Consider the following 15,852-nt stretch of genomic DNA (forward strand, 5'->3'; position numbering starts at 1 on the left):
CAACATGCTGGGAAGCAAATAACAAGAAAAAGTAATAAAAAAAAAAACGGTCAGAGACCTGAGCCAATCTTTGCTGACACTCGGCATCCGCCGGCTTTCCCACGGCTCTCTTAGCTTCTTCAATGAGATTTCCAGCCTTATCCATGACATCTCCGGCGCACTCCAACATGGCGTTCTGCACTGCCGGATCTCCAGACATGGCGGCCACTCCACGGCTGGCCTGAGCCAGGGAACGGAGGGCCTGGGCAACATCACGGGCAGCACGTCCTGCCGAAAGGGGAGATGATGGGTTTACAGAGGACATATAGGTGGGTCAAGAAGAGAAATAAACCACAAAAGGTGAGTTTGGATAATAATGAGGGGAGACGTCACCTCCACCTACCTGTGTAGTTCTCATTCCCATGGACAATCTCACCCAGAAGTTGTGCGATGGAAGAACTCACTGCCTTGGTGCTGCTTCCCAGATCTTGTGAGCATTTCTCCATCTGTAGAAGTACAATGGTCACCACGTGGACACCCAACTGTCTTCACACAATGTCCCAACCATCCCGACACGCAACGGTCACTATCCCAACACCCAACTGTCTTCACACAATGTCCCCACCATCCCGACACCCAAAGTCCCCCCCCATCCTGACACACAACCGTATTCAAACAATGTCCCCACCATCCCGACACACACCGGTCACTATCCCGACACCCAACTGTCTTCACACAATGTCCCCCACCATCCCGACACGCAACGGTCACTATCCCGACACCCAACTGTCTTCACACAATGTCCCCACCATCCCGACACGCAACGGTCACTATCCCGACACCCAACTGTCTTCACACAATGTCCCCACCATCCCGACAAGCAACGGTCACTATCCCGACACCCAACTGTCTTCACACAATGTCCCCACCATCCCGACACGCAACGGTCACTATCCCGACACCCAACTGTCTTCACACAATGTCCCCACCATCCCGACAAGCAACGGTCACTATCCCGACACCCAACTGTCTTCACACAATGTCCCCACCATCCCGACACGCAACGGTCACTATCCCGACACCCAACTGTCTTCACACAATGTCCCCACCATCCCGACACGCAACGGTCACTATCCCGACACCCAACTGTCTTCACACAATGTCCCCACCATCCCGACACGCAACGGTCACTATCCCGACACCCAACTGTCTTCACACAATGTCCCCACCATCCCGACACGCAACGGTCATTATCCCGACACACAACCGTCTTCACACAATGTCCCCACCATCCCGACACACAACGGTCACTATCCCGACACCCAACTGTCTTCACACAATGTCCCCACCATCCCGACACCCAACTGTCTTCACACAATGTCCCCACCATCCCGAGACACAATGTCCCCCCCATCCTGACACACAACCGTCTTCACACAATGTCCCCACCATCCCGAGACACAATGTCCCCCCCATCCTGACACACAACCGTCTTCACACAATGTACCCACCATCCTGACATGCAACGGTCACTATCCCGACACCTAACTGTCTTCACACACTGTCCCCACCATCCCGACACGCAAGCGTCTTCACACAATGTCCCCACCATCCCGACACGCAACGGTCATTATCCCGACACCCAACTGTCTTCACACAATGTCCCCACCATCCTGACACGCAACGGTCACTATCCCGACACCCAACTGCCTTCACACATTGTCCCCACCATCCCGACACACAACCGTCTTCACACAAACCACAAAGATGAAGGCTCACCGTCTCCCCGGGCAGCGGCTGCAGTTTGCCCTCTCTGGCAGCTGCTTTGGCCTCCTTTAGGTCTTGTTCCAGGGAACGAATGAGGTTCAGTGCAGAGTCAATCTCCAGAGGTCCACATGCTTCCTGTGCCTGAGGGAGACAAAATGTCAAAAAATCCACAACCAACACCACACTGCTTTATAATCAGACTGAGACAGGACCAGATACCCGAGCAGGACCCTACAGCTTCATAACAAGACCTCACCCAACCTCTACTCCAAACCATACAGCTCTATATCTAGACCAAGACCTCTACCAACCACACAGCTCTATATCCAGACCAAGACCTCTACCAACCATACAGCTCTATATCCAGACCAATGTCTAACCTCTACTCCAAAGCATACAGCCCCATTACCAGACCAAGACCTCTACCAACCATGCAGCTCCATTATCAGACAAAGGCCTCTACCAATCATACAGCCCCCTTATCAGACCGAGAGCTCTACCAACCATACAGTCCCATTATCAAACCAAGACCTCTACCAACCATACAGCGCCATTATCAGACAAAGACCTCTACCAACCATCACCTAACCTCTATAAGAAATCAGACTCCTCACCCAATCCCACCTCCAAACCTCACCTAAAAATCAGGCTCCTCTCCCAACCCTGGCTCCAAATCACACAGCTCCTTTACCAGGCCAAAACCACTACCAACCATACAGTCATATTACTAGACCAAGACCTCTACCAACCATACAGCTCTATATCCAGACCAAGACCTCATCCAACCTCATCTCCAAAATCACCCAGCTCCACAACCAGATTAAACCTCACCCAACCCCTGATCTATAACTACAAAGCTCCATAACCAGACCAAACTTCACCCAATCACTGCTTTAAACCACCACCTCTATAACCAGATAACCTGCCCCAAATCACATCCATTTCTTGCCCAGAATCAACCATCTCCACAACTAAAAGACCTCACCCAATCCCGGATTCAAAATCACACATCTCCACAACCAGGCCAATACCTCATCCAACCCCAGCTCAAAAACCAAACCTCATCCAACCCCAGCTCAAAAACCAAACCTCATCCAACCCCAGCTCAAAAACCAAACCTCATCCAACCCCTGCCCAAATTCACCCAGCTTTATACCTGACCAAGCTTTATCCAACCCCTAGGATCATCATCAGACCAAACCTCATCCAATCCTAGCCGAGAATCGCCTAAATTCACAACTAAAATAAGACCTCACCCAATCCCTGTTCCAAATCACGAAGCTCCATAACCAGACCAAACCTCATCCAATTCCAGCTCCAAATTACGAACATACATACTGTAAATAGACTTGGACTTCTCTCAAACCCATCTCCACGCCACACAGTTCCATATCACCCAACCCCCACTCTGATATCACTTAACCTGACTCTAAACTACACAGCTCCATAACAGACCAAGACCTCAGCCAACCCGAGGCTCCATAACCAGACCAAGACTTTAGCCAAACCCGAGGCTCCATAACCAGACCAAGACCTCAGCCAAACCCGAGGCTCCATAACCAGACCAAGACCTCAGCCAAACCCGAGGCTCCATAACCAGACCAACACCTCAGCCAAACCTGAGGCTCCATAACCAGACCAAGACCTCAGTCAAACTTGAAACTCCATGACCAGACCTGACCACAAATCCTAAAGTCATACAGAACCTTCAGTGAGGCATTATGCAGCAAGACTACAATATCCCATCACCAGATCCATCTATTGTGTATAAGAGGAGCCCTAAATAATCAGTTCTAAAGCAAGCCTGTAACCTCACCGGAACTACACACAAGATGATTGAGACTGGCCTCATCCTAGCAAACCACAGACCTGATCTCACACAGCATTGGGCCACAGGGGGTCCAATGTACAAAAATTCCAAATTACATAGCACTTCTGATGGCAATGTCTGGCACCAAAAACTAAAGCTTTATTGATGTGCCTGGCAATATAAAGTTCTGGTTCCATTACCACCGCTAACTTCAGTGAGATTAGGGCTGGGTCAGGTGAAGGTCCATACAGGTCTCTGCCACAGATGGATATTGTACCACAATCGCATGACAATCTGACCAGCAGATGACATGGCTCCCCAAATCATCGCAGACTGTGGAAAATTGCAGAGTGGAAAGTGTCTGTGGACTGCCTGTATACATCAGTCTAAACGCCTGTCATGAATGCTGCTGTGTCCCTCCGTGATTCAGATTGCTTCTGACAATGAGGCTTTAAATGGGCTAGGGCCACACACAACGTGGACGCTGGACACGCAACGGCCGCTAAGCCCTGCCCCTTTCTTTCTCCTTCCCAAAACGCCTGTATTTAACACAGAATTCCCGTGCGTGCACGTGTCTGCACCACCGTGGGACATGGTGTGGAAGGAGAGGAGGAGGGAGTGAGCACTGAGGCTTCCACCCGAGCAGGCTTCCACCGGAGCATGCTTCCATCCACTAGCCAGGCCAACAGGATGACTGTGAGTAGCAGCTAACAGCAGTGATTGTTACACACAAAAATGAACAGTAGCTGTATTAACTAGCTAGATACAGACAGATCCCCCTGCACACAGAGCAACATAGACATGTATGCCCTCTGGTGGCAATTTACAGGCATGACAACAACTGCTCATAGAAGGTTTCCTTCCTGCCACAAGATTCTGCTGAAAAAACAGACAGACCCAATCTTCTCCCATCACGTCGGGTTATGTCAACAGACCTTCAGGAAGCGGGTTCCTGGCTAGGGTTTCCACTCCCCTGGACCTGTATCGCATCCTGCCAGAAACTTTTGGTATTTGACTTAACCAAAAGTACTGGCACCCAGAATCCAGCCCTCCTAAGGGAGGCATTACAGGCAAAACCTCGCTCTTCTTTACCGAGGCCCGGGTACCATCCACTTTGCAAAAAAACAGATACTCCCTGGATGGGAGGGGGTTATATAGGAGAGGGGACTTCCTGTCTTGGGTTGCCAGTGTCCATCACCTATAGGTAGGTCTAAAAACCCACATAGTTATTACTATCCCGCGATGTAAGAAATAGAAAGTTATGCATTTTATTTGGAAATCGTGGTCCCAGAGTCTGGAGGAGGAGGAGTGGAGGGGCACAGAATCAGAGTTGCATGAGGTCGAGTGTGAAGTTTCCACAGTCAGCGATGATTTGGGGAGCCATGTCATCTGCTGGTGTTGGTCAGATTGTCATGTGATTGTGGTACAATATCGAAGTGTGGCAGAGACCTGTATGGACCTTTACCTGGCCCAGCCCTAATCTCGCTGAAGTTAGCGGTGGTAATGGAACCAGCACATCATATTGCCAGGCACATCAATAAAGTTTGATCGAGCCTCATTTCCCAGCAGGACTTGGCACCTGCCCTCACTGCCAAAACTACCAACACCTGGTCACACGATTGTGGAATTACTGTGCGTGATTGGCCAGCAAACTTGCCTGACCAAAACCCCCCATAGAGAATCTGTGGAAGATGAGCGACACCAGACAAGCCTTCCATAACACCTCAGCAGTGCCTCCTTGCCACGCCGCATTGAAGCCGTAATTCATACAAAAGGAGTCCTGACCAAGTATTGAGTGCAGACTATACCGGACAGGGACAGACTATACCCGACATGGATATACCGGACAGGGACAGACTATACCGAACACGTGGTGTGACGAATACGCGTCGGGACCCAGAGCACTAACCGGGAGCAGTACCGAACGGACGGCAGACGAGCGCGGCGCTCGTGGATACATGATCGCCACCTCACTGCTCCATGTGAGTTTTTTACTTTATGATTTTAGCTATTAAAGTTTCTGTACAGTTTTATGCTATGTGCACTGTCTCTTCCCTCCGTCCCTTGCTCTCCTTATCCTGACACGAGTGGACAGCCTGACACAAGATTAAGAGCCACAAGCTGTCAACAGTGAAAAGTACCAGGAGACGAGTTCGGCACTCGTGGAGATGTGCAATTTTTCCCTACACACTGTGTAAGTTGTGTAAGTGGAGACTATATCTACCACCTTGCCAATCAAATCCTATTAGTATTAGGAGTACAAGGCTACAACATTTTTTCTCTATTATCTTTGTCTCTCTATGTGTGACCAATTACTGAGAACTGGCAGGAAGATTTTCACCCAACTGAAAACTGGTAACGTTTATATCCTATGTGTCTGGCCCTTTATGTCAGCTGGAAGGTAAGCTGCACTTATCACTGAGGTGTGGGCTGCATGCGTTTGTTTGGATTGGTTAGGACTGTATCCTCTTTGCAGTATTTGGAACCCTTTTCACCCTTACCATTTCCTTACTGCTGCACCAGTTCCAGTGTTGAACTGGGCTCTCTTTCCTTTTTTTGGTGTTGCACCTATTCAAGATTTTATGTTCACGTTCAGTTTTTTCAGTTTTTTGTTTTGATTTTCACTTACATCCTTATGTGTAAAATTTCACTGTATCATTTTATAGTCCAGACAGGACTATACCTAGTTTCAAACCGGCAAGGCTAATATGTGTCTGCATCACTTGTCACTCCCTTAGCCCGTTCACTCACTGTTTCCCCATTCCACTCATTTGATTAAGCCATATCACAGCGCAGACAATCACCACCTGTTGCAGGAACAGACTATACCGAACAGGAACAGACTATACCGGGCAGGGACAGACTATACCGGGCAGGGACAGACTATACCGGGCAGGGACAGACTATACCCGACATGGATATACCGGACAGGGACAGACTATACCGAACAGGAACAGACTACACCGGGCAGGGACAGACTACACCGGGCAGGGACAGACTACACCGGGCAGGGACAGACTACACCGGGCAGGGACAGACTATACCGGGCAGGGACAGACTATGCCGGGCAGGGACAGACTATACCGGGCAGGGACAGACTATACCGGGCAGGGACAGACTATACCGGACATGGACAGACTATACCGGGCAGGGACAGACTATATCCGACATGGTTATACCGGACAGGGACAGACTATATCCGACATGGTTATACCGGGCAGCAACAGACTATACCGGGCAGCGACAGACTATACCGGGCAGCGACAGACTATACCGGGCAGCGACAGACTATACCGGGCAGCGACAGACTATACCGGGCAGCGACAGACTATACCGGGCAGCGACAGACTATACCGGGCAGGGACAGACTATACCGGGCAGGGACAGACTATACCGGGCAGGGACAGACTATACCGGACATGGACAGACTATACCGGGCAGGGACAGACTATACCGGGCAGCGACAGACTATGCCGGGCAGCGACAGACTATGCCGGGCAGCGACAGACTATACCAGACATGGACAGACTATACCCGACATGGACAGACTATACCCGACACATGGACAGACTATACCCGACATGGACAGACTATACCCGACATGGACAGACTATACCCGACATGGACAGACTATACCCGACATGGACAGACTATACCCGACATGGACAGACTATACCCGACATGGACAGACTATACCCGACATGGACAGACTATACCCGACATGGACAGACTATACCCGACATGGACAGACTATACCCGACATGGACAGACTATACCCGACATGGACAGACTATACCCGACATGGACAGACTATACCCGACATGGACAGACTATACCCGACATGGACAGACTATACCCGACATGGACAGACTATACCCGACATGGACAGACTTCTCACTAAACCTACATTTCTGTATTATGTAATATTCATATTTTCTGAGATACAGAATTTTGGGGTGTCACTCTCTGTAATCCATAATCATCCAAATTAAATATTATATCACTCTGTGTGTAACAAATCTATAAAAAATATGAGTTTCACTTTAATTTAATTACTCAAATAAATTCACTATTTGATGATATTCAAATTTTGAGTTGAGTTGAGAGGTATCCTAATATAGATCGGTCTTACCGAGAATTTTATGAGATACACCTGTATATCGCCCCCCCCCCCCCATCCACTGCTCCCCCCCCCATTAATTTGGGGCAACTATCTATAAGAATTACAAAATGTACCTTCTGTGCGGCGGTGCGGAGCTCAGCTAGAGCGGTAGCCAAGTTCTTTATGCATTGACCAAGCTGCATGGCGGATGCCGGATCCGATACGGTCGGGACGGCCGCCTTCCCTGCCGCCACCAGTTTACCGCCAGGCTGTAATGAGAGGAAGCACACATGAGTTTGGTGTCTGGGAAAAGCGATAGAGAAGACAGCCTGGGTTCTTCTTCCATCAGGTGGTATGTCACCACGACACGGGGTGCCTCTTCCTCAGACTGAGGAGCTCACACCATACAAGGTGATATCAGACGGTATAAATACGCCACCTGCAGGAAGTTCTGGCCGGCACTGATGAGGGACAGTTGGGCGCTCGGACTCTCCGGCTGTGATTGGCTGCCTCGAACTCCCTGAACCAACATCGGGATCTGCTCTGCCACAACCTGCGGGACAAAGATAACCGAAGGTTCATGAATGAGAGGACACAACACATAAAAGGTTCTTTGTAATGTTCCACCAGGTGTGTGGGGTGGAGGACAAACCGGTGATACGGCACAGAGGTCAGGAAATGGAGAGTACAGGAGGAATATAGAGGACAGATCGATGATACGGTACAGAGATCAGGAAATGGAGAGTACAGGAGGAATATAGAGGACAGATCGATGATACGGTACAGAGATCAGGAAATGGAGAGTACAGGAGGAATATAGAGGACAGATCGATGATACGGTACAGAGATCAGGAAATGGAGAGTACAGGAGGAATATAGAGGACAGATCGATGATACGGTACAGAGATCAGGAAATGGAGAGTACAGGAGGAATATAGAGGACAGATCGATGATACGGTACAGAGATCAGGAAATGGAGAGTACAGGAGGAATATAGAGGACAGATCGATGATAGGGCACAGAGATCAGGAAATGGAGAGTACAGGAGGAATATAGAGGACAGATCGATGATACGGCACAGAGATCAGGAAATGGAGAGTACAGGAGGAATATAGAGGACAGATCGATGATACGGTACAGAGATCAGGAAATGGAGAGTACAGGAGGAATATAGAGGACAGATCGATGATACGGTACAGAGGTCAGGAAATGGAGAGTACAGGAGGAATATAGAGGAAAGATCGATGATACGGTACAGAGATCAGGAAATGGAGAGTACAGGAGGAATATAGAGGACAGATCGATGATACGGTACAGAGGTCAGGAAATGGAGAGTACAGGAGGAATATAGAGGACAGATCGATGATACGGTACAGAGATCAGGAAATGGAGAGTACAGGAGGAATATAGAGGACAGATCGATGATACGGTACAGAGATCAGGAAATGGAGAGTACAGGAGGAATATAGAGGACAGATCGATGATACAGTACAGAGATCAGGAAATGGAGATTACAGGAGGAATATAGAGGACAGATCGATGATACGGCACAGAGATCAGGAGATGGAGAGTACAGGAAGAATATAGAGGACAGATCGATGATACGGTACAGAGATCAGGAAATGGAGAGTACAGGAAGAATATAGAGGACAGATCGATGATACGGTACAGAGGTCAGGAAATGGAGAGTACAGGAGGAATATAGAGGACAGATCGATGATACGGTACAGAGGTCAGGAAATGGAGAGTACAGGAGGAATATAGAGGACAGATCGATGATACGGTACAGAGATCAGGAAATGGAGAGTACAGGAGGAATATAGAGGACAGATCGATGATACGGTAGAGAGGTCAGGAAATGGAGAGTACAGGAGGAATATAGAGGACAGATCGATGATACGGTACAGAGATCAGGAATGGAGAGTACAGGAGGAATATAGAGGACAGATCGATGATACGGTACAGAGATCAGGAAATGGAGAGCACAGGAGGAATATAGAGGACATATCGATGATACGGTACAGAGATCAGGAAATGGAGAGTACAGGAGGAATATAGAGGACAGATCGATGATACGGTACAGAGATCAGGAAATGGAGAGTACAGGAGGAATATAGAGGACAGATCGATGATACGGTACAGAGATCAGGAAATGGAGAGTACAGGAGGAATATAGAGGACAGATCGATGATACGGTACAGAGATCAGGAAATGGAGAGTACAGGAGGAATATAGAGGACATATCGATGATACGGTACAGAGATCAGGAAATGGAGAGTACAGGAGGAATATAGAGGACAGATCGATGATACGGTACAGAGATCAGGAAATGGAGAGTACAGGAGGAATATAGAGGACAGATCGATGATACGGTACAGAGATCAGGAAATGGAGAGTACAGGAGGAATATAGAGGACAGAACGATGATACGGTACAGAGATCAGGAAATGGAGAGTACAGGAGGAATATAGAGGACAGATCGATGATACGGTACAGAGGTCAGGAAATGGAGAGTACAGGAGGAATATAGAGGACAGATCGATGATACGGTACAGAGATCAGGAAATGGAGAGTACAGGAGGAATATAGAGGACAGATCGATGATACGGTACAGAGGTCAGGAAATGGAGAGTACAGGAGAAATATAGAGGACAGATCGATGATACGGTACAGAGATCAGGAAATGGAGAGTACAGGAGGAATATAGAGGACAAACCGGTGATACGGTACAGAGATCAGGAAATGGAGAGTACAGGAGGAATATAGAGGACAGATCGATGATACGGTACAGAGATCAGGAAATGGAGAGTACAGGAGGAATATAGAGGACAGATCGATGATACGGTACAGAGATCAGGAAATGGAGAGTACAGGAGGAATATAGAGGACAGATCGATGATACGGTACAGAGATCAGGAAATGGAGAGTACAGGAGGAATATAGAGGACAGATCGATGATACGGTACAGAGGTCAGGAAATGGAGAGTACAGGAGGAATATAGAGGACAGATCGATGATACGGTACAGAGATCAGGAAATGGAGAGTACAGGAGGAATATAGAGGACAGATCGATGATACGGTACAGAGGTCAGGAAATGGAGAGTACAGGAGGATAGAGGACAGATCGATGATACGGTACAGAGATCAGGAAATGGAGAGTACAGGAGGAATATAGAGGACAGATCGATGATACGGTACAGAGATCAGGAGATGGAGAGTACAGGAGGAATATAGAGGACAGATCGATGATACGGTACAGAGGTCAGGAAATGGAGAGTACAGGAGAAATATAGAGGACAGATCGATGATACGGTACAGAGGTCAGGAAATGGAGGGTACAGGAGGAATATAGAGGACTAACCGGTGATACGGCACAGAGATCAGGAAATGGAGAGTACTGAAGGAATATAGAGGACAGATCGATGATACGGTACAGAGATCAGGAAATGGAGAGTACAGGAGGAATATAGAGGACAGATCGATGATACGGTACAGAGATCAGGAAATGGAGAGTACAGGAGGAATATAGAGGACAGATCGATGATACGGTACAGAGATCAGGAAATGGAGAGTACAGGAGGAATATAGAGGACAGATCGATGATACGGTACAGAGGTCAGGAAATGGAGAGTACAGGAGGAATATAGAGGACAGATCGATGATACGGTACAGAGATCAGGAAATGGAGAGTACAGGAGGAATATAGAGGACAGATCGATGATACGGTACAGAGGTCAGGAAATGGAGGGTACAGGAGGAATATAGAGGATAGATCGATGATACGGTACAGAGATCAGGAAATGGAGAGTACAGGAGGAATATAGAGGACAGATCGATGATACGGTACAGAGATCAGGAAATGGAGAGTACAGGAGGAATATAGAGGACAGATCGATGATACGGTACAGAGATCAGGAAATGGAGAGTACAGGAGGAATATAGAGGACAGATCGATGATACGGTACAGAGATCAGGAAATGGAGAGTACAGGAGGAATATAGAGGACAGATCGATGATACGGTACAGAGATCAGGAAATGGAGAGTACAGGAGGAATATAGAGGACAGATCGATGATACGGTACAGAGATCAGGAAATGGAGAGTACAGGAGGAATATAGAGGACAGATCGATGATACGGTACAGAGGTCAGGAAATGGAGAGTACAGGAGGATAGAGGACAGATCGATGATACGGTACAGAGATCAGGAAATGGAGAGTACAGGAGGAATATAGAGGACAGATCGATGATACGGTACAGAGGTCAGGAAATGGAGAGTACAGGAGGATAGAGGACAGATCGATGATACGGTACAGAGATCAGGAAATGGAGAGTACAGGAGGAATATAGAGGACAGATCGATGATACGGTACAGAGATCAGGAGATGGAGAGTACAGGAGGAATATAGAGGACAGATCGATGATACGGTACAGAGGTCAGGAAATGGAGAGTACAGGAGAAATATAGAGGACAGATCGATGATACGGTACAGAGGTCAGGAAATGGAGGGTACAGGAGGAATATAGAGGACTAACCGGTGATACGGCACAGAGATCAGGAAATGGAGAGTACTGAAGGAATATAGAGGACAGATCGATGATACGGTACAGAGATCAGGAAATGGAGAGTACAGGAGGAATATAGAGGACAGATCGATGATACGGTACAGAGATCAGGAAATGGAGAGTACAGGAGGAATATAGAGGACAGATCGATGATACGGTACAGAGATCAGGAAATGGAGAGTACAGGAGGAATATAGAGGACAGATCGATGATACGGTACAGAGGTCAGGAAATGGAGAGTACAGGAGGAATATAGAGGACAGATCGATGATACGGTACAGAGATCAGGAAATGGAGAGTACAGGAGGAATATAGAGGACAGATCGATGATACGGTACAGAGGTCAGGAAATGGAGGGTACAGGAGGAATATAGAGGATAGATCGATGATACGGTACAGAGATCAGGAAATGGAGAGTACAGGAGGAATATAGAGGACAGATCGATGATACGGTACAGAGATCAGGAAATGGAGAGTACAGGAGGAATATAGAGGACAGATCGATGATACGGTACAGAGATCAGGAGATGGAGAGTACAGGAGGATAGAGGACAGATCGATGATACGGTACAGAGATCAGGAAATGGAGAGTACAGGAGGAATATAGAGGACAGATCGATGATACGGTACAGAGATCAGGAGATGGAGAGTACAGGAGGAATATAGAGGACAGATCGATGATACGGTACAGAGATCAGGAAATGGAGAGTACAGGAGGAATATAGAGGACAGATCGATGATACGGTACAGAGATCAGGAAATGGAGAGTACAGGAGGAATATAGAGGACAGATCGATGATACGGTACAGAGGTCAGGAAATGGAGAGTACAGGAGGAATATAGAGGACAGATCGATGATACGGTACAGAGATCAGGAGATGGAGAGTACAGGAGGAATATAGAGGGACAGATCGATGATACGGTACAGAGGTCAGGAAATGGAGAGTACAGGAGGAATATAGAGGACAGATCGATGATACGGTACAGAGGTCAGGAAATGGAGTACAGGAGGAATATAGAGGACAGATCGATGATACGGTACAGAGATCAGGAAATGGAGAGTACAGGAGGAATATAGAGGACAGATCGATGATACGGTACAGAGATCAGGAAATGGAGAGTACAGGAGGAATATAGAGGACAGATCGATAATACGGTACAGAGGTCAGGAAATGGAGAGTACAGGAGGAATATAGAGGACAGATCGATGATACGGTACAGAGATCAGGAAATGGAGAGTACAGGAGGAATATAGAGGACAGATCGATGATACGGTACAGAGATCAGGAAATGGAGAGTACAGGAGGAATATAGAGGACAGATCGATGATACGGTACAGAGATCAGGAAATGGAGAGTACAGGAGGAATATAGAGGACAGATCGATGATTATACGGTACAGAGATCAGGAAATGGAGAGTACAGGAGGAATATAGAGGACAGATCGATGATAAGGTACAGAGATCAGGAAATGGAGAGTACAGGAGGAATATAAAGGACAGATCAATGATACGGTACAGAGATAAGGAAATGGAGAGTACAGGAGGAATATAGAGGACAGATCGATGATACGGTACAGAGATCAGGAAATGGAGAGTACAGGAGGAATATAGAGGACAGATCGATGATACGGTACAGAGATCAGGAAATAGAGAGTACAGGAGGAATATAGAGGACAGATCGATGATACGGTACAGAGGTCAGGAAATGGAGAGTACAGGAGGAATATAGAGGACAGATCGATGATACGGTACAGAGGTCAGGAAATGGAGAGTACAGGAGGAATATAGAGGACAGATCGATGATATGGCACAGAGATCAGGAAATGGAGAGTACAGGAGGAATATAGAGGACAGATCGATGATACGGTACAGAGATCAGGAGATGGAGAGTACAGGAGGAATATAGAGGACAGATCGATGATACGGCACAGAGATCAGGAAATGGAGAGTACAGGAGGAATATAGAGGACAGATCGATGATACGGCACAGAGATCAGGAAATGGAGAGTACAGGAGGAATATAGAGGACAGATCGATGATACGGTACAGAGAACAGGAGATGGGGAGTACAGGAGGAATATAGAGGACAGATCGATGATACGGTACAGAGATCAGGAAATGGAGAGTACAGGAGGAATATAGAGGACAGATCGATGATATGGCACAGAGATCAGGAAATGGAGAGTACAGGAGGAATATAGAGGACAGATCGATGATACGGTACAGAGATCAGGAAATGGAGAGTACAGGAGGAATATAGAGGACAGATCGATGATACGGCACAGAGGTCAGGAAATGGAGAGTACAGGAATATAGAGGACAGATCGATGATACGGTACAGAGATCAGGAAATGGAGAGTACAGGAGGAATATAGAGGACAGATCGATGATACGGTACAGAGGTCAGGAAATGGAGAGTACAGGAGGAATATAGAGGACAGATCGATGATACGGTACAGAGGTCAGGAAATGGAGAGTACAGGAGGAATATAGAGGACAGATCGATGATACGGTACAGAGATCAGGAAATGGAGAGTACAGGAGGAATATAGAGGACATATCGATGATACGGTACAGAGATCAGGAAATGGAGAGTACAGGAGAAATATAGAGGACAGATCGATGATACGGTACAGAGATCAGGAAATGGAGAGTACAGGAGGAATATAGAGGACAGATCGATGATACGGTACAGAGATCAGGAAATGGAGAGTACAGGAGGAATATAGAGGACAGATCGATGATACGGTACAGAGATCAGGAAATGGAGAGTACAGGAGGAATATAGAGGACAGATCGATGATTATACGGTACAGAGATCAGGAAATGGAGAGTACAGGAGGAATATAGAGGACAGATCGATGATACGGTACAGAGATCAGGAGATGGAGAGTACAGGAGGAATATAGAGGACAGATCGATGATACGGCACAGAGATCAGGAAATGGAGAGTACAGGAGGAATATAGAGGACAGATCGATGATACGGTACAGAGATCAGGAAATGGAGAGTACAGGAGGAATATAGAGGACAGATCGATGATACGGTACAGAGATCAGGAAATGGAGAGTACAGGAGGAATATAGAGGACAGATCGATGATACGGCACAGAGGTCAGGAAATGGAGAGTACAGGAGGAATATAGAGGACAGATCGATGATACAGCACAGAGGTCAGGAAATGGAGAGTACAGGAGGAATATAGAGGACAGATCGATGATACGGTACAGAGATCAGGAAATGGAGAGTACAGGAGGAATATAGAGGACAGATCGATGATACGGTACAGAGATCAGGAAATGGAGAGTACAGGAGGAATATAGAGGACAGATCGATGATACGGTACAGAGATCAGGAAATGGAGAGTACAGGAGGAATATAGAGGACAGATCGATGATATGGCACAGAGATCAGGAAATGGAGAGTACAGGAGGAATATAGAGGACAGATCGATGATACGGTACAGAGATCAGGAAATGGAGAGTACAGGAGGAATATAGAGGACATATCGATGATATGGCACAGAGATCAGGAAATGGAGAGTACAGGAGGAATATAGAGGACAGATCGATGATACGGTACAGAGGTCAGGAAATGGAGAGTACAGGAGGAATTTAGAGGACAGATC

The 15,852-nt window shown here is 47.3% G+C and overlaps 1 protein-coding gene across 1 annotated transcript in view; it reads right to left on the minus strand.

Annotated features, from left to right (window-relative positions):
• The window catches only part of LOC120924763 (talin-1-like), a 72,729-nt gene that overhangs the window by 21,359 nt on the left and 35,518 nt on the right, over window positions 1-15,852 (minus strand). Inside the window, exons 4-8 of the mRNA XM_040335786.1 lie at window positions 8,098-8,211; window positions 7,793-7,927; window positions 1,759-1,887; window positions 383-485; window positions 59-267 (exon numbers count right to left, since the gene is read on the minus strand). Coding sequence (XP_040191720.1) covers window positions 59-267; window positions 383-485; window positions 1,759-1,887; window positions 7,793-7,927; window positions 8,098-8,211 — 690 coding nt within the window. The remainder of the gene's footprint in view (window positions 1-58; window positions 268-382; window positions 486-1,758; window positions 1,888-7,792; window positions 7,928-8,097; window positions 8,212-15,852) is intronic.

The sequence above is a fragment of the Rana temporaria genome, chromosome 1, assembly GCF_905171775.1.
Source record: "Rana temporaria chromosome 1, aRanTem1.1, whole genome shotgun sequence".
NCBI classification, from domain to species: domain Eukaryota; kingdom Metazoa; phylum Chordata; class Amphibia; order Anura; family Ranidae; genus Rana; species Rana temporaria.